This window comes from Coturnix japonica, chromosome 37, assembly GCF_054131305.1.
Source record: "Coturnix japonica strain WE chromosome 37, WE-NBRP24, whole genome shotgun sequence".
Taxonomy (NCBI): domain Eukaryota; kingdom Metazoa; phylum Chordata; class Aves; order Galliformes; family Phasianidae; genus Coturnix; species Coturnix japonica.
The window spans coordinates 2,794,115-2,814,293 of record NC_140699.1 but is presented as its reverse complement, the minus strand read 5'-3'; the positions used below and the strand labels follow the sequence as shown (position 1 = coordinate 2,814,293).

Below are 20,179 nucleotides of genomic sequence, written 5' to 3'. Positions count from 1 at the left end.
GGGGTGGGTTGGGGTTGGAATCAAAGGAGGACCCCCATGTATTTCAGCAGGAAGCACTACTGGTAATAAGACTTTTGGAGCAAATCCTGGTAGGGCCACGCTCAGCTGGTCCAGTCCGGAGGCTGTTCCTCCTTCCTGCAGTATCTGCAGTGAAAACCAGCAGCTGCATTTGTGTGGCTGGGCTCACATCCAGCAGTGGTGAGGTGACTACAATTATTCCACTGTGTGTTAATAGAGGCCAGTTTCATCATCTAACTTTTGCGCTCCAATTAACTTCCATAAAGGAATTCTGTTTTTCTTTTCAGTTCTAAGTGTTGTCTCCATCTTTTAGGCTCGATTTGTTTTCCAGGGGGTTACAATGCAGTAATAGAACACCCTCCATTTATTTCCTTCTAGTTTGCTTGTTCCAATTCTTTCCTCAGTTTTCCAAGTTTAGACATTTTCTTTAAGCCCTGGGCTTCTTCCTTTGGCTCTGTCCCCTGTACAGTGTATGTCTTTCAACTTGTGGAGATAAGGTAATCTGGTACGTGGTTTATAAAAGCTGCCAATTTGCCAGCTTCTGAATTAGAATCTAGCAATTAGAACTAGGATTAAATGTGTATGTTTGGCCTTATGATAAATGAATGCCTCATGGTCAGCAATGTCCCTGCAGTTCTTTACCATCGTACATATTTTGTGTGCCCATATTTTGTTTCAGCACTGGCAAACTTCATAAACAATGAGACAACTGGAGTCACGACTTGAGCCCTGACATCTGGGCTTCATTCTTCTAGTTCATGAATTGCCTCAGCACTTACATCATCTTTAAACCTATGACTGAAACGGTCCTAAGTTCTTAGCATGGGAATCCTGTCTCCTCTTTTGACAAACTCCACATTTGGAGAGTTGAGTGTCTCCTGCTGTACCCGAAGGACGTTGTGATCTCTGAGGTGTCTCCCTGAGGTGCTGTAAGCACAGCCATTAGCTCATAGTGCAAGTAAAGCACTGTCAGGTCAAGCCTGGAGGAGAAATGCTTGTCACTGACATGTTCCTGTTCAGGGTGGAGCTGGAGGATAAAATAACACAAGAAATTGTCATTGAAAGTCAATATCTGTGAAATTCAACTGGCTGCATTCACAGAACCTGGCGTTAAGATCTGGTTTCTGGTTTCTATCTTGAACCTCTTTTCCATAACCCAGTCCTCATTTATGAACTGAAGCTCTACTGAAAGCCTTTTGCTGTGTATGCTCATGCTGCAGTGCAGCGCTTGTGACCTTTAACAGCACATTCACATTCCTCTGATCACAGGCTCCTTAAGGTTGATTAATACCCTCTAGTCCAACTGCTCACCCATCACCACCATTATGCTCACCATCAGCAGGCTAAAAACTCAGCAGAGATGATAGATCAAGCACAACACTGGATTTGGGATGGCTAGAGATTCCTAAGATATTGAAGGGTTGCTTGCAGGTGGTGTTGGCTCAGGTATTCACCCTGCATCCCACCTCCTGTTCTGTTTGGTTGAGAATCATGCATTCTGCAATTTCACTTTGTAATTCAAAGCCCCTTTCTTTATCTGTTGAAAAACTGATCTAAAACAAGCCAAGAAGACTCCGTTGGAACTGGTGGATGCAGAACAAAGGCATCCCCAAAGGACAAGTTGCACTGTTTGATGAACATTATTGGATGAGAGTTAAGCTAAGATTTAAAAAGTTCTGGGGCTGTCTCTGAGCATCAAATACAGAGGAAGCCTGCATGATTCCCTGAGAATGGATACCTCCTACTTTGGTGTAGGGTGAAGGGAACACTAGCAGTAACTCCTATCACAAAATGTCACGTGGCTCAGACAAAAATGCCATCAAGAGGGGGCTTAATTAGGAGCACCAAATGGTCACAAGATGGTCTTAGGGCAGGGAAGTAATCTATCTATGTGATACTGATTGATGCTATTAGTTCTTAACAGCTTGACTCTAGAGGGGCTGTTCTTCTTTGGTCACCTAGTTTTAAAAGAATAGATGGCTCCTGTCTATTACAATTTTTAATGCATTATTTGTTCACTGATGCCATAAATGTGCCTGGCATAGCAATTGGCCTTGGTATATCCAGTGACTGAAAGCAACAGTTGTTGCTGTAAGAAATGCAATACTAAGCTTGGTCTGCCTGTAGCTGACAGCCATCAGCTTGCTCCTCAGGCAGGTTCTGTCTGGATGGAATGAAGGGCATGAAATACTGATGTGCTCATCAAACGCTGCTTGTTAGCTTAGAGACAAGGTGTTGAATAGGTTTGTTCATGCATTGAAAACACGTTACTTAGCTGCCTTCATTTTAGCTTCAGAAGAACACGTGCAGAATACAGAATTGATTAAAAGAAATAAGAACTGTCTGCATAGAACTTACTCTTTCCTTACACAGGAGAATCAAGCACACGTTTGTATGTGAGTATCTCCAGAGGTGAAACTCGATCACCCAAATGTAATGAGCAGAGACATTACAATCAGTTCTAACTGTATCTTCATGCTGTGCTGAATAAGCCTGAGTCAGGATGTAAACCACTTTCTCTTTTTTTCTTCAGATGAAGCCATTAATGTTGTCAACAAGCCCAAAATGACTCCAGAAATATCAGTCAGTCCTTCTGAAGACCTGGAGCTGGTGTGTGAGGTGTCAGCTGCAAGCGGAGCTGTTGTATGGAAGAAAGATCAAACAGAGGTGAAGCAGGACCAGAAGACAACCATCATCTCCCAGGGGACGCACCGCAACCTCATGGTCAAAAATGTGACCCTGAAAGACCAAGGGAGCTACAGCTGTGAAACAAAAGATGACAAAGCAACATTCCAAGTGAAAGTCAGAGGTGAGAAAATGCTTGGAATCCCAGAGATAAAGGAACGCTTCATTTGGTGTGTCTTGCATTTGGAGGATCAACTGACAGCCTCTCTGGTGCAAAACATTTTGGCTCTAGGACTTTCTCTGTCATCTAGTCTCATAGCAACACTTTTCTACATGTGCTTTTCCATCCAGGAATGAATTACTGCAACAAACCATAGGCAAGGAGGGTAACTTGTGCAGCTCTTGTAGTCAGCTGGTGTCTGCAGGGTTACAGTGCAAGAGCACACCAGGCATGCAAGGAGTGAGAAAAGGGGAGGTGTTTGAAGAGATCTGGTTACAAAATTTGAGTGACACAATTACCTGGAAAATGCCAATAATCAGACTCATAAATGGCCTGGGTTGCAAAGGCCCACAGTGCTCATCCAGTTCCAACCCCCTTCTTTCTATGTGCAGGGTTGCCAAGCAGCAGCCCAGGCTGCCCAGAACCACATCCAGCCTGGCCTTGAATGCCTGCAGGGATGGAGCATCCACAGTCTCCTTGGGCAACCTGTTCTAGAGGGCCGTTCCCTTCTGATTTACTGGAAATGTAGAGAGACATCAGAAGAAAAAAAGATAAGATAGGAGGTTCAGCAGTGCATGCAGGTGTTCTAAATCTCATGTCCAAATCTGCTATCAGACTGCAAAATGTTTAGCTTTGTGATATGATGTGATATGATATGATATGATATGATATGATATGATATGATGTGATATGATATGATATGACATGAAATGATATGTCTATCATTTCCCAAGGCAAAATAGAGGGGAAAGTATTTTCCTGTCTTAGTGAGGCATCACGATGCTCCCTGTGAAGTGCAAGTATAATGAAAACGGGCAACTGGAGTAAGCTCTGCAGCAGACTACAGCAAAACTGTGTGACTCTTGTGATGTCCCTGCAGAGAAAGAAGACGTGTTTACAGAGAAGGACAAGATACAAAAGGAGATGAAGGCTGCACCAACAGAAAATGCCACGCTGAGCTGCGAGGTGGCCCAGGAGAAGATGGAGGTGAAGTGGTACAAGGAGGGGAAACTGATCACCTGGAGCAAGAAGTTCAAGGTGGAGTCATAGGGCAAACAGCGTCGGCTGGTGGTGAGCCAGGTGGAGAAGAAAGATGCAGAGGAGTACAGCTGCGAGGCTGCTGGCCAGAAACTCACCTTCAAGATTCATGTCACAGGTGAGACAGGTGTTGTCTGAAATACAGCAGAGAACAGTAAAGTAAAATCTAGTTTCTATTATACAGTGATCCAGTTGCAGTAGTCTGTGCTGAGGTTTTTTCCCTATACTTGATTGCCTGGGTTTGTAGCAAGTATTTGGTTTTAGTATGACACAAAGACCTGTTTCAGTCTGTCTGTAGAACAATAATTAGTAATATATGTACAATGGAAGCAGTGTTCAAGTAATTATTCAAATCTCTCCTGTGCCTGAGATCCCAAACTGTAATTCTTGTTCACCGAAACATTTGACTAAGATAAGTATGTGCAGTGAGGCTGGAGTGCATGTTGTACGTGCAGCCTTTCATGGCAGGAGAAGCAGGAACTTCTCCTAGTAGTACACTGCCTTTTTCCTATGCCTTTATGTTGGAGGCTGCATCTGGATAGGTGAGTCTGCTACTCACAGTAAGAGACCTGGTAGAGCTGACTATTCCCAGAGCTCAAAGTAAAATAGATATCTGGAAATCACACACAAAGAACAAAGGACTGCATTGGCGAGCATATTTCCTTTGTGTCTTTGACAGTCACAGTTGTGGCAATGGTAGATGCCATGAGGAGTCTGTTCAGGAAGCCAGGAGTACTGTTCTGGGTCATGAAAAGGCAGCCAGTGGTTTGACTATCACACGTTTATGTGTTTTGATGTTTCACAGTGGGTCTTAAGTAAAAGGAACTCAGGTTTTGGTTGCCTGCAGGACAGATGTTCTTTTGGGTTCAATATGTTTGCATAGTGACTTGCAACCATGGGACTGGTGTTCAAGGACCCTCTTGGTTGCTTCAGTTCCTAGGTTCTTTCTTGCCTAGATTTGACACTTAGTTTCAACAGAAGAGCTGATATTCTCTAGTGAAGGCTATTAGTTTGGGCACAAGTGGTAACCTAAACCTGTTCCAAGCTGTACATACAAACCTGCAAGATGGTCTCATTTCAGTCCCTCAGTCAATACTTTTTCTTTTCTTCCCTCAGAGCCAAAACCTGTGTTTATAAACCAGGAGAAGGTGCAGAAAGATCTGAGTGCTGCCCTGGCAGCAAGTGCCTCCCTCAGCTGTGAAGTAGCACAGGATCCAATCTATGTAAAATGATCCAAAGATGGAAGACTGCTTGCCTCCTCCAGAAAGTTCAGAATGGAATCTGTGGGCAAAACACGGCATCTGGTTGTGGAGCAGCTGGAGAAGAAAGATGCTGGAGAATACATCTGCGAGGCTGCTGGCCAGAAGATGACCTTCAAGTTGGAAACAACTGGTGAGCATTTGCTTTGGGAACACTAAGCAGCTTTGGTGGGATGTGGATGTGGGGGAATGGCTGGTTTCATTGACATGAGAGAACAGGCAGTGATGCTGTGAAACCAGATGGATGATGCTCAGCCTGGCCATGTGCCTCAGAGCTCTTTGCTCAAGGAAGCCAAGTGTAGTTGTGGGTTTGCTCTCAAGAGCACAGTTTGGTAGGGATGAGTTGGCGGTTGGACTAGATGACCTTAGTGGTTTTTTCCAGCCTTAGTGACTCTGTGGTTCTCTGCTTCAGGAAAGACCTGCTCGCTGACTTACACACGTGTCCAAGTCAAGGATGCCGCAGAAATCAAATCTGTAGCAGAAAAGGCAGAATCTCGTGCCCATCTTACAGTGAAAGGTAATTATGCTTCTGATGACGATTTTGCTTAAATTATCTTATGTTATAAACCAGCTAACATCCTTTGCTTTAATGTCAAGGAAGTTAAACACCACCATGACCTTTCACAGAAATAAAAGCTCCAACCTACCTGCCTTTCTGCCCACAAAATATCCAGCTTGTCTTTTGGGATTTACTTTGCTAAGTAAAACAGGCGATTTTCTTAGGAAGTTGATTTTCTACCTTTCGACTTCAGATTTGTGTTTGAACGTTGAGGGATAAAAACATAGCTTGAATTTTTCTTCATCTTCTCTGTATGTTTGAAATGAGCACAGGTTGTGTTTTTTTTTTAATATATACAATGTTAGGGTATATATATGATGTTAAGTGTGGTAAAGAAAAGGGAGACATTTGAGTTAGCACAGTACTCAAGAGTTCAGTCCCCAGCTTTGCCACTGTTACAATTATAAGGGCAAGAACATCCTGGAAAATGAATTTCTCCTAAGTAGAGTCATTACATTTGAGCTACAGAGACCTTTACTAGGAGAAAACTTGTTGTTCAGAGCTATGTTGCTGTATTTAACCAAAGTAATTATCAATGTCTGTGTTTCACTGATCCTCTATTCCATTTCGTAATGCGAGGAGTTTGATATCGAGATGGGAAGGTCATGATTTGATTTGGATGTTGGACTGGGAATCAGAAGATCTGGGCTCTCTTCAGGTTGTCAGTCTTATTGTCTGACTTCTTAACAACTTTCCTTTCTTTCTACTACTTTTTTAATGATGTTTTAAGGCATTTTGAGCTGATAGGTGTAGTGTTCATGCGCAGTAATGCTGACATGAGTAAGTAGGGTGATAATGTATGGGTTTTTTATATTCCTTCTAAATCTCTGCTTTCTCTTGTTCCATCCTTCTTAAAGAGCAATCCATTAATCTAGTAAAGGAGCTGTGTGATGAGGATGTGACTGAGCCTGAAGAAGCCAAATTTGAATGCGAGATATCCATTCCTTCTATGAAACCTCCCAAGTGGTATCTGCGTGAAGAAATCTTACAGGCTGGCAGAAACTTGATTATGCAGCAAGAAGGCACCATCCACCGGCTGACCATACCGAAAACCACCACTGATATGACAGGCACCATTCAGTTCTCAATTGGCAAATCCAAATCCACAGCCAATCTGCTCATCAGAGGTAATGTATCCTGGCTTGATTTACATCATGAAGATGAAGAATTAATTAAATTAACGTACAGTCTTCCTTCACTGGAGTCTTTGAAATATTGTGTGTTTTCTGGAGGGTCTGCTCCATTTCCTTTTAAAAGTCGTTGGACACTAAATAAGACAGCTGCATCTCAGTAAAAGATCTGTTTGAATAGTTGTGATGTGCTTACTATTCAGACCTACAGAGCTGAGGTTTTGTCCTTGGCTATACCAAAGAAGTCAAATCAGGTGGAATTAATTGTATTTCTGAACTAGACAAGTTTAAGTTTGGTAGCACCTAAATTTGATGCAGTTTGTCATTGATTTCATCTGAAGGAAACTTCCAGGCTTCTTATCTGCTGTTGTCCCCAGCGTAAGAGTCTCCATTCACATCCTAAAGTACTTGTTATATTTTCAACTCACTCTTATTTGAAAAAAAGCCTCAACTGGGAGCAATTTAATAAGCACAGAACAAGAGCTGGACCTTGCATTTAGTAGATAATATACAGTATTACTTTATAGAAATGTAGACAATGGCATTCCCTATAGGCAATTGTTTGTTTTATCTTTAGAGTGGTTCAAAGAACAATTGTGAACATGGAATTAATTGGAATGGAATACACGCAAGAGACTTTCCTCTTCTTCCAATTGTCCTCATCCTTTCTTCTCTTCCACCCCTGTTTTGCAGATTACCATTTACAAATCACCAGGAAGTTGGAGGACAAGACAGCTTTGGAATGTCATTCTGTCATCCTGTCCTGTGACTTCAGGCCTTCTCCAAAGGTTGTGAAATGGTTCAAGGGCCACCCACCCATCGAGCCCTCTGAGAAGTACAAGATCAAGAGGGATAAGCATTCAGCAGAGCTCAAGATTCTGAAGCTGAAGCCCGATGATGCTGGTGTGTACAAGTGCAAGGCAGAAATTGCAGAGACTTAGGCCACGCTGACAGCTGAAGGTATGAGCATGGAGGGTGGCCTCTTCCATGTCCTATTTCACCTCAGATTTCTCTTCTTAAGGTTTTTATTTTTGTAACAGTTCACCTTGTTTCCCCACAGCTCACAATGTAGAAGTGACGAAGCACCTGCATGATGTGGAAACTGAAGAAGAGAGCTCTGCTGTCTTCTCCTGCGAGCTGTCCCATGATGACGAGGACGTGGAATGGTTCCTGAATGGCAACCTCCTTTACACCAACAATTACAATGACATCAAGAACGTTGGCAGTTGCTGCACACTGACAATGAGTCAGGTTAAGCCTGAAGATGCTGGCACAGTGACAGTGAAGTCAGACAAGGTGTCAGAAAGCGCGCGCCTGAAGGTGATAGGTGGGTCTGGTCACAACCCTCCTGGATGTAAGAGATGCTAAGGAGCTCCAGTTCATTCTATTGTGAAGCAATCCTGCTTCTAAAGCTCACCTCTCTGGGTGACAAGTTATCAGGGGCTTTCTTCCAGTGGAAGGTTCCATTGCAGCAGATATCAATGAAGGAGGATGGTTTTGGTGTCCTGCCAAAGCATTCCATTGCTTTTTATCATCATTTTACTTAACACAAGAAGAGTTACAGGAGCAATTTTTTTACTGCTTCAGTGCCATGCAGTGTCAATGCTGTTGTCTCCAAGGATTTATGACTGCAGGGAGAGATCAGCTTATCCTCTTAATCCTGTGGCCTGCTGTATGAGCTCTGCTCCATGTGAGGGCAATGCCAGCTCTCCAGCTTTAGAAGAGCTGCATCCCAATAACTTCATATGATATCAGTCCCACCCACAGCAATGCAGGCTGTCCCTCCTGTTCCCTGTATTCTCCTACTGATTAGTTCAGAATTCCTTAAAGCGCATTCTGTCAAGAGACATGAAACCGCTTTAGGTTCTATATTGGTGTTGTCAGTACTGGTAAAGATTTATTGATCTCTCCTTAAAAAGCTGAAAGCAACTGGAAATGTCTCAACTTCTGTATCACGTTGTTCTGTTTTGCCTGTTTAATTGCAGAGAAGCCTGCTGTCTTCATGAAGTCCTTGGATGATGTTTTTGGTGAGGAGCAGGGTGTGATTAAATTGGAATGTGAAGTCTCTAAAGAGAAGGTCAAACCAGTGAGGAAAAAGGACGGTGATGTGCTCACTTCTGGCAACAAGTATGAGCTGCTACAGTCTGGGAAGACTCTATGTCTCCTTCTCCATGACCTCGAGAAGCCAGATGCAGGTTTCTATACCTGTGATATTGGCACTGATGTTGCCAAGTCAAATGTCGGCGTTCAGGGTAAGTACTGTGGAAAGTGAAGGAGTGCTAAAAGCACATTCAGTGTGGTCACTATGTCTTACACCTATTCCCCCACGAGCCTTAATAGTTTCTACAATAGAACAGTATTTCTGCAATTTAGCGCAGTGATGTCTGGAAAATTCCCATTGCTTTTGAAGTAAATGTATCTCCTTTTGCCATGAAAATCACAAAAAACGTCAAGAATGTCCTGGAAATGTTTCCTTTCTAAACATCCCTAAAATGGAGAAATGGTTTGAACACCAGTAGGGGTAGGATGGTAACAAATTAGCTAATAGAAACATTTAATGTCTTGTCGTAGGCAAAACCCTTTTTCTCACGCAGCATCCTAGAGTTGTCCTCTCTGTTAGGTTTTTCCCTCTGTAGCTCATTGAATCTTCATTGTGCTCCATGGACTGAGCTGCTCTCCTTGTAGTTCTTCCAGAGCAAAGCCAAGAGATTCACGTCTCTTTTTTTTTATAGCTTTCTGGTAATTCTGAGTGGAGAATGTCTTAGAGAATACATCAGTGAGGAACGCAGCCATGATCTGCAAATCCTGAGTTACACACCAGTACTGCTACTCACATTGGTCACGAATGCCTTTTCTCCATCTAAACCTCATACTAACCTATCTCTTATCTTCCAGAGCTGAATATTGGCATTAGCAAACGGCTGAAAAACAGTGAAATCCAGGAGGTAGAAGATTGCACTTTTGAATGCATTCTGTCCCATGAAAGCATTGATGAGTTCAAGTGGACACTGAATGGAAGCAGAGTGGAAAGTGGTGGGCGATTTAAAGCTTCTAACGTGGGTTGGTAAGAGACTCTCCTTATCAAAAGTGTGACTCCTACTGACTCTGGGGAAGTCGTTTTTATTGCCCGTGGTCTAACCTCCAAAGCCTCTCTGTCTGTGAAAGGTAATGAGATGGGAGAGATTCTGGGGTCTGATTCCTTCAACTGTCTTCTGATAAGATTGTCATGAGAGCTAACTCATAATATGGTTAAAGTGAATAGCAACCTTCTACTTGAACCTTGAAGCACTGAGAATTTCTCTTAAAAATAAGTAAAAGGAGGAACCATTTGACACAAATGTGAGAACTACCCAAAGCACTGGGGTAGTGTTGGAAATGGGCATCTCACTACAGCTTGTTCCATTAACAGTAAATCAGGAATGATCTGTTGAGGGAACTGTGGGAGCAATATCCTCTAAGTATAAGCTGAAGGGATGGCCTTCACATCATCTAGCTGTACAACAAATTCCTATCTAGAACATGTGCATCTGAGAGCATCATCTGAGGCTCCCAGTGTGATCAGTGGAGAGAAGGAAGAGGCAGTTTTCAGACATGGTTCATCATCCTCAATGGGGTAGATTTAAGAGAGAATTAATGGTGCCTGGAATTCTATTGTCTGTACTTTACAGATTACTGCTGGCTGTAGGATGGCGTCTGTTGCAAGTGCCTCTCTAACTTATCTCCAGCATGTAGATGCGTGTATTTTGAGAGAGGCATCCTACCCTAAGTGTATGTTACTCAAAAAGCATGTTTTCTTTCAGAAAAACCTACTGAGGTAACAAAACAGCTGGAGGATAAGACAGCAGCAGCAGGGCAGGACATCAGCCTGAGCCGTGAGCTGTCGAAACCAGATGTGAACATCAGGTGGTACAAGGATGGCAAAGCAATCAGAAAAAGCCAGAAGTACGACTTGCAGCAGGAGGGAACTGGGGCCATTCTGATCATCCATGACTCTACCGCCAAGGACAGCGGGGAGTACACCTGTGAGACAGAGGACTCTGAAACAAAAGCCAGGGTCACTGTGCAAGGTGAGTTGAAAAGCACACTGGGGATGGCATGTAGAGAAGTCGAGGTAAATATCTGCAGCCTGTGGGTGATGTTTTTCTCTTCTGTTTCCTTGAGCGGGATCAATTCTTAGTTTTCAGAAAATATGGTGGATTAAAATATTTTAGTTAAAATAATCTCTAAACTGAATGATAAATGGCATGAGAAAGCAAAGCTGAGAACTAAGCTTCAGAAGAGAAAACAAAGTCAAGTATGGCATATTTAGAGACAGGTGAAGAACCCTTGAGCGCACTGAGGAGTACTAGCATACTCTGGAATGTCTCTTGGGCTCCCTACAGCACACATACTTGCTCTGGGGCATGTCTGGATGTCTGTAGAGCTAATTGCGGGGCCCTGAGAAACGTCTGGGGCACATTAGGGGGCACTGGTTTCCATGTGAGTGTTTCCAGGTTCCCAGAAGTCAACAGGGAAGCCTTTGGAGACCCCTTGGGAAGACTCAGTGGGGCCCTAGAGTGATGTAGCAGCTTGTGTTGGTTGCATCTGCTTGGCAGGGAAGCGAGTTCCCTGGTGGGAGCTGACTGACTGGGAGTTGATTCCCTTGGTTTAATTAATTTAATTACCCGGATTATAATTAAATAACACTGTTCAGCGTTCAATCAAAATTATATTTTTCCAAAGTACTGCAGTCGTGCATCTGTAGCAGCTTTCCTAAAATATATCGAGTTTATTCAAAATTCCAGTGATGCTCCTAAAGCACTTGAAGTGCATTTGAGGTGGCGAGTGACAAAACAGCTCTGAGAGAATCATCATCAAATCAGAACATTGGAACGGTAACTAATAGCAGAGATTCTGATCAGAATATTTAAATTTTCAAATTACCTTTTTCTAAAGTTGTATTTCACCAAGTTTCATCAATATGCACACTGAAGAGCTGACTTGCTATGTTTCTTTTTATAAAAAATCATGTGTTACAATTGAGAAAAGAAGGTATAGCATGTAACATCCTCCAAGTAAAGTGCAAAAAACATATCTTCACAGTTCCAATTAATGTCTTATGTTTTGTTCAGACTCACTAAATGATGTATTTCAGGGTACATCACATGGGAATATAAGAAGACTATTCAGAACAGGAGCTGCAGAGCAAGATGAACAGCATGTGAAGGTAAGGCCGGGAACCAAGGACACAGCTTTTGTGTCACTCAGCCACCTGTGGCAGAGGTCAGGATTTCAGCAGGGATTTCTGCAGACGTTCCTTGAACACCCCCAGGGTGGGTGACTCCACCACCTCCCTGGGCAGTCCATTCCAGTGCCTGGCCACCCTTTCTGAGAAGTAATATTTCCTAATGTCCAGCCTGAACCTCTCCTGCCGCAGCTTGAAAACATTCCCTCTAGTTCTATCAGTAATGACACGAGAGAAGAGGCCGACCCCCAGCTCACTGCAACCTCCCTTCAGGAAGTTATAGAGAGCAATGAGGTTTCCCCTGAGTCACCTCTTCTCCAGGCTGGACATTCCCATCTCCTGCAGCCTCTCCTCATATGGCCCCATTGTGCTCCAGACCCCTCACCAGCTTTGTTGCCCTTCTTTGAACACGTTCCAATGCCTCAGTGTCTTTTTCTCAGTGAGGGTCCACAAACTGGACGCAGAATTCGAGTTGTGGCCTCACCAGTGCTGAGTACAGGGGGACAGTCACCTCTCTGCTCCTGCTGGCGTCACTGTTTCTGATGCAAAATGTATGTGTCACATGTGTGACATCCTTCTTGATGGAGTTCTGTGACTGGAGTTCAATGGATTTGAGAGCTGACTTGAAGCCTGTGGGCATCACCCAGGAGTTGGGGTGAGAGGATGAGGCATAGGAACAGGAACCTCTTTGGTCGTTATTAACTCCCAACTTTTTGGTCAGGAATCTCTGTGTGTTTCTTTATCACGTAAAGAACAGAGTCATTGTGCAGCTTGTGAATGAATTGATTCACGCCTGCTGATTGGTGCTGTTCTCTACAGGGAGCTGCAATGGAAATGGACACTTGTGGTCCACTGTCCAGCCCCCTCCCGTGTTGGATTTTCTGGGCTTTGAGACACATCTTCCAGATGCACTTTGTGTTATTTCTGATGTGTTGACCTGTTGAGCTCCAGCCCCAAAGGAGGATTCAAGTACTACCATTGGGAATGTAGTATTTCTTGCTAAACAGAATTCGTGTGCACCCTTGTCTTTCGTCTGCACAAAGGATCTTGTAATCATCTCTGTCTGTGTTTCTTTTAGAGCCAGAGATGGAGCAGAGAGGAACACAGACTTGGGTGAATCTTCATTCAGGAGCAGGGACACGTCATGCTCATCTGAGGTGTCTGGCTGACAGCAAGAGCAGAGAGGTAAGTTTCATAGGGTCGCGTGCCCATTTTATTTTATTTTTCATTCATGATGCATAGAGGCGTTCCCCAGACAAAGTGAGAATTTCTCAACTGGACTTTCTAGAAATGAGCTAGGCAGTGAAAATGGGTTTGAAGCATTCCTAAGAGCCCCGCAAGAGAATGCTGAGAGTTAATCTGGCACCCTCCTTTGGAAACGTCCGTTGTCTGTCAGCTCTTCAGCTGTGCCCTAACACCTCCCATTGCGCTGCCACACCAGGATAGAATTCCAAGCCCACACTAAGTCCTGGAATGTTGTGGTGCCGTGTTGGAATCAGATGTGACCACGTGGTCTTGGCTCCCCGCCTTGTGGGGGGTCATGGTGGACCAGGCTGTTGGCCGTTGGTGATGTCATAAGCGGCTGGAATGAGGGGAGGAGCGGTGCGTTCTGTGTTCCTTTGTGGGTGAGCTAGTGGTCGGAGTGGTTGGTTGTCTTGTTGTTCTTGTGCCTTTTGTGCCGTTAGTTAGTTAGTTTTGTTAGTTAGTTAGTTTTGTTAGTTAGTTAGTGTTGTTAGTTAGCGTTGTTAGTTAGTTACTGTTGTTAGTTAGTTACTGTTGTTAGTTAGTGCCATTAGTTAGTTAGTTCTGTTAGTTAGTTAGTGCCTTTAGTTAGTTAGTGCCGTTAGTTAGTTAGTGCCTTTAGTTAGTGGCTTTAGTTAGTATCTTTAGTGCTTTTTCTTCTCACCGTCGTGTGCAGCAGCTTGTAGGTAAGTTGAGCTGGCGTGGGATGGATGGGTGGGCAGTGAGGTGTTGAGAACTGCTGGCTGTCGGAGCTCACAGCACCGTATTGCTTACTCTTGACCATCAGACGTAATTTTCCCCGGTACACACGTTCCAAAGGGGGTATCAGTAAAGTTGGCACCTGTCCCGTGCTTCTTCCATTGTCTTTGCTCAGTAGTGGAAGCATTGTAAAGTTGCTGGGCGGACAGGCATCACGTAGCCTGAGACTCAGCATGTCTTGCAGCAAGTGGGTGGGACAGTTGTGCTGTGTGTGTTATTCCATGACTGTCTTAGCCCTGCTCACTGACCTGCTCTTTCTCTCTCCTCTCCTCACCCTCCGCCCACTGCCTCGATGCAGCTTTTGCTCTCATTTCATCCGAGCAAAGCGACAAGGAACTGCTGCAGATAGCTTGAGGTGATCTCACTGCCAGGTACGTGCCATGTTTTGTCCCCCCGCATGGTTTTGCCGCAGGGTATGCGCGGGTAGCTCTGAAGAAGTCTGTCCATACTGTGCTGTGTGAATACAGAAAACAGAAGTGTGTTTCTGCTCTGTTCCAGCTGTTCACACTTGCTGTGATGGGTGCTGCGTGCAGTGGGATCAGCCGTGAGCCTGAGTTGGCGGCGACGGAGGTACAGTATGAAGCTCTGGCCAGTCTTTTTTCCCTGTGTTGAGCCATTAGAAGGAGCTGCAGGTGTACTCTCCTGCAGGAAAGAATGGGCCAAAAAGGGCCTGGCCACCTGTCTGTGCCAGTGCCATTGCTGATTAGTCTGGGTAGAGAGAGATGCATCTTTGCATGGCCTGGCAATGCACGCCAGAAAGGGAAATAACTGTGATGAGACGTGCAGCTCCTTCTGAAGTGCTCCTGATAAGGACGGAGCGCATTTGCTGCAGCTTTCTTTGCAGATGTGCTCCTCACCTTGAAATCCTCCTGATTTGTCCTCATCTCCTGACCACGGCCTGTGCTCTGTTTTGCAGGCTGATAACATGCGGGAGCCGCAGCTGGTGCGTGCTATGTCATCTTTAAACGTACCAGCGATTGCGGCAGCCCATGTTATTAGGAGCCACGTCGCCCAGGGGCCGGATGAGCTCTCTCTGGAGGTAAGCAGTTCCAGGCGTTCCTTGTTGTTGTGCACAGAATTAGTATAGAGTGTGAACGCCTCGGGAATACTCTCATATTTTGTGTCGTAGAAGAAGGCTTTTGTTTTAGCTGTGCTGAAGCTGGGATTGATGTTTCAATCTTTTGCAGGTTGGAGACATCGTGTGCATTGTTGATATGCCACCAAAGGAGATGAGCCCCTGGTGGAGAGGCAAGCGTGGCTTTGAGGTAGGCACACATTTTTGACTAGAGAGCACAGCTTCAGTAGAGTCGGGAATCTCCGGTTGGAGCTGCTCTGCCTGCACAGGATGGCTTCTGGATGCAAACAGTTGCCCTGTGTCGGTGTCAGAGGACCTTCCCTTTGGCTCTGGGCTTGGGCTAATGCCCACCTGTCTTTTTGTTCTTATTACAGGTTGGTTTTTTCCCTGTTGAGTGCGTGGAACTCATCAGGGGAAAGCTGCCCGAGTCCATCCTACATTCATTGCCAAAGCCAGGTGCGTATTTTACATTTGACAATGCGGGTTAGTAAAATGGGGTCTGAACGTAGCTTTCAGGGGGTTCATTAATGCCCGAGTTGAGCAAGCTTAGAAAGAGAACTGCATTAAGCTCCTTGGGCACCTCCAGGGATGGGGAAAATCCGTTCTTGCGTGTCTTTGTTGAGAACATGCTTTCTGTTGTTACGTGTTCTGTTGAATGTGTTGCACTCGGCCTCGTCCAACCGAGCCAGGGCTGAAATGAACTTGTTTTTTTGTTTTGTTGCGCAGAGCCAAAGAAACGGGGCAAGTTCATCTCCTGCCTTCGTTCCCTGTTGAAGGCCTGCCCCAGGAGAGCGAAGCAGCCTGAGCCTCCAACATTCTCGGGATCCATGTCCCTGCTTGACATCGTTGAGAGGTATTTAGCCAACAGGACTTGAGGGCTGAGCTGTAGGAATGGAAGCATCCTCTGCTGTTTGAAACAGAGCGCTTTTCTAAGCTGTGTTTCAGCAGAAACCAGGCATTGCCAGGAACAAGCAACTATTGGCAAGGGTTCGGTGCAGCTCTTCCCTCACCCTGCACCACGACTGACAGCATGCTCTGTTTTCTCTGCAGAATGAGTTCTCCCAGTAAGAGGGCAGAGTCAGCAGCTTGCAGTTGGCGTTCCTGCTTCTGCCTGGGCAAACCATCCCCTGTGGCCAAACGCCAACTGCAGAGCAGTGCCAGGGAGCCCTCTGAAGCTGAAGTCTTGGTCCTGGCAGGTAAGCATGCAAATCCAGCTTTCAAATCACTGCTTGTCAGCAACACAGGTAGAATTCATGCTTTCAGTGGGCTTGTACATCCTTCTGGCATTCAAGCCTGTGCCTGACATCTTCAGTTGACCCCTGTCTTTCCCAAATGAGTCTCTTGTCAACACAAGAGCTGGACCTGCACGAGGATCACTTTCAAGACAGTGACACTGTTGCTAGAAGCCTATTTGCTTCTGCTCACCATCACTGCATAGCCAAATGTCAAGAACCTGTTTCATGATTCATCTTGTGAAACTTTGACACTAACTGCTGTGCGTCTACTCCTTCCTAGGTGACCCGAGCCCTTGTATATCTCCAAGACGCCAGGCATGTTACGATGCAGCATCCTGTGATTCCATCAATGAAGAACTGTTACTAAGCACAGGATGCTGCAGTTCAGATGAAAGCCTTCCGTATAACATCAGTTATAAAGAGAAGAATGCCATCATCGTTGAAGCTCTCGTTCATCCCATACCTGTTGAAGCTGCTGACCTGAGCCTGCCAGACTCCTCAGGCACCAGCCTGAACCGAGTGCCTTTCGAGGACAGCCCAGCCCAAGCACAGCACGAGTGCCCCGACAGCAGCACAACCATGCAGGCTCAGGTCAGCATTACAGAGGAGAAGCCAAACATCTTGGAGGGGGAGGTAGAATCAGGCCAAGAGTCCCAGGCTCCGGGCAACAGCACGACTTCTGAGACACTCTCGTCAGACAACAGAGAATGAGTCCCATCGTTCCTCCAGACCTCACACCCCCTCCTTTTTCCTATTGAATAAAGGCACGCTCGTGCTCAATCAACGCCTTGACTGAATTCTGAGTTTTCATTCGCAGAGATTGGGATGAGTACAAGAAACAGCAAGACAGCTCAGCTTGAAACGCTCTGGCTGTGGGGTGCGTGCAGGGACACTGTAACCATACAGGGAAAGGCTTCCACTGCTTCCTCAAGCTGTAGTCCAGCCCTGCTACTGCTCTGTGGCACAAAGCCCTGAGGGATGTTCCATATTGTTAACCTAAGTGAAGCCAGCTTCATGCACTGTGTTTTGTTGTTGCTGGGTGAGAGGGGGATGCACGTTGGTGAGAAGATGAGCATTGCTGGATCTGCCACGAGTGTCCCTTCTGCCTCTAAGAATATGTCCTAAGTAGGATGTGAACACTGCTGGCACTTCCTCATTGCACGTGCTTGGAGGATCTTCAGTTCTTGCACATTTCAGGATGTCTGTCAGTGACTACGAGGAAATTCTCAAGTACTAGGAATTCCATGAAACAGTTGGAACGGGTAAGTGTCATCTTTGTACAGAAACAGCACGCCTAACAGTCTGTCTCACCACTCTAGAATTAATCTGAGAATAGATTAACAGCTCTTGTCAGTTCTCTAAGTCAGGTTTCATTTGTATAAATTTGAAATTCGTTTTTTAAACCAGTTGGAAATTGTAATGTTATATTAGAGAAGAATTCACACTCAATTTTAAGCATCTGTGTTTTGATTTGTAGGTGGTTTTGCCAAGGTAAAACTCGGGCGGCATCTTCTTACTGGTGAAAAAGTTGCACTAAAAATCATGGAGCAAGTTACTGTAGGGGTAAGCCAAAAGGCATTTAAATATGAGAATATCTTCTGTTGGAGTTGTGGAGTTCTCAAGAACACAGGGGCAGGTGGGATGGTACATACGAATGCAGCCTACTGGTCCCATTGCCTTTTGAAAGATGCTGTAGAGCTGGAAAAAGTTTAACAGAGCACCACAAATCTTGTTGCTGGTTGTTCAGAGGGCAGAATTCTCTGGCTTTAAAATGGAGGAAGTTATTACATCATTACATTACATTACATTATTGTTACATTATTACAGCAACTTTACCAAAATGCCAATGAAAATGCTGAATGTTTTACTTTTCATTTTTCACAGCTCTGTTTCAGAATTTCTATGGGAGTGATGTCAGTCATTGCTGAGTTGATGTTGAATTGTGTACTGTCCCATATGTGCTTGTTCTGTTCCACAGCAGTCAGATGTGGTACCTGGTATGTCACAGTAGTTAGCGATTTCATCGCTTGCTTTTATGGTCTCTTAAGGATGACTTGCCTCATGCTAAAACAGAAATTGATGCCATGAAGAACTGAAGTCATCAACATGTTTGCCCATTGGATCACGTAAGAGAGACATCAAAGAAATATTTATAGTCATAGAGGTAAGAAATAGTTTCTGCTTTCTGTGCTGTCTTTCTTACTTATCTTTCTCTGATACTCTCTAAATGCATTTTCAGATAACCTTATCTTACAGGGAAGCTGTTTGATTGCATTGTTGCTAAGGACCGCCTTTTGGAAGAGGAAGCTCCAGTCTTTTTTTGACAGACTGTTTCAGCAATTGCTTCTGTTCACAGTCAGGGTTATGCCCAGAGACCTCAAACCAGTGAGCCTGAACTGCAGTCAGTCTTCCATAAATAATAATGAATGTGTTTTTATTTTTCTGTTGGCAGAGAGAGTTACAGTACTCCACTCCATTCCAGTGGATTGCAGGAGAGAACTGAAGGGGGGAGAAGTAACACAAAGTAGAACTCATGGGTTGAGATAGAATTATGTACTGAGATAGAGAAAAGGATAATAGTTATGATGAATGCAAAAGCAATTGCTCACCACCTACCAATCAGTGTCCAGTTAGCCTCCTAGTAGTGGAAGAGATTTACATGAAGTTATACCCCCTTCAAAACTCCTTCCACAATATGTCATATAGTATGGAATATCCTTTGGCCAGTTTAAGTCAGCTGTCCTAGTTCTGTTCCTTCTCACTTCCTTGGGCTCTCAGCTGAGATTGACTGTGGCTCTGTACAACGCTGCCTGGCAGCAACTGTAAGCATCACTGCGCTATCTCCATTGTTTCTCTAGAATGAAAACGTAGTATTATATCAGACACTGATGAAGATAATTCAGTCCCAGCTGAAACTCAGACAATAACTTGTGCTTAGGATTCTTTCCCTACAGGAAATGTTAGATATTTATTGCTATGTGGTACTGTGTTCTGTAGCTGAGCTGGATTTTGTTATCCTTGAAGAAGTATCTTCCTCTGAAAGGGGAGTAAAACATGATGCTCCTAATGAGCGGAGCAGAGACACAGATCTGATCTGAGTGTTGGTTTCACATTTTTGTGATGCTCTTTGCTGCAGTTTGTATCTCGAGAGAAGCCCTTGTGGTGTCAGTCTGTTGTGTAACCTGCTCTAGTTTTGTGCCTCAAGGAAGAGTGATCCTTTAAACAAATGGTGGCTATACAGAGGGTATGGGGTGAGATGCATTCCTCTGGCCCCATCCAATGGATTTTCTGTCACTGAAGTCTTGAAGCACAGGTTAGGTACTGGAAGGCTTGAATATTTCCTCACCAATAGGTTAGAGCTTGGCATTTTGTAAGCTGCTGGTATCACTCAGTAAAGCAAATCATTACAGCACGAGCATTTTCCTAGGCATCTTATGAAATCCCTCTATCTAAGGAACCTTTCCCCTCTGAAAAATGAATCATTGTCTGTATGTTTTAGAAGCAACTGGCTTCCAGCTGAGAAGCTGATGGATTTATGGGCTTGGACAGGAACTGGGTGTGGAGGTGACTTGTAGAGATTTGTGCCTGAACCTGCTGCTCTGGGAATCGTGAGACCAAGTTTCTCAAGAGCTTTTCCCACTCTCATCATCACTTTCTGCGAGGGATGAGGCTGCATGTTCTCTCTGGGTAATATGTTCAGTGCTTGGAAAGCTATTTCCTTCTATCTAGTCTGCTGTTTAGGTGTATGACTGTTTCCTGTCACAATCCCATCGTGACCTGCTGGCCAGAGCCTCA

General features: G+C 44.6%; 1 protein-coding gene and 1 long non-coding RNA gene across 2 annotated transcripts; both read left to right on the top strand.

The window, feature by feature from the left end:
* The first annotated feature begins 6,668 nt into the window (after positions 1-6,668).
* Positions 6,669-9,121, top strand: LOC146754914 (immunoglobulin superfamily member 22-like). The gene is made up of 3 exons (XM_085526489.1): positions 6,669-6,693; positions 7,910-8,176; positions 8,835-9,121. The coding sequence occupies exons 1-3, from the start codon at positions 6,669-6,671 to the stop codon at positions 9,119-9,121; spliced, it is 579 nt and encodes a 192-aa protein (XP_085382615.1).
* Positions 9,122-17,865: 8,744 nt separating this feature from the next.
* LOC146754913 (uncharacterized) lies at positions 17,866-20,179 on the top strand. The gene is made up of 3 exons (XR_014938519.1): positions 17,866-17,947; positions 18,433-18,548; positions 19,884-20,179. It is a non-coding gene; the product is annotated as an uncharacterized LOC146754913 (long non-coding RNA).

Coding starts and splice junctions, on each gene's coding strand:
- LOC146754914 (XM_085526489.1), top strand. CDS start 6,669: ATGAAACCTCCCAAGTGGTATCTGC. Junction 6,694..7,909: donor ACCTCCCAAGTGGTATCTGC/GTGAAGAAATCT, acceptor GTTTCCCCACAG/CTCACAATGTAGAAGTGACG. Junction 8,177..8,834: donor CGCGCGCCTGAAGGTGATAG/GTGGGTCTGGTC, acceptor GTTTAATTGCAG/AGAAGCCTGCTGTCTTCATG.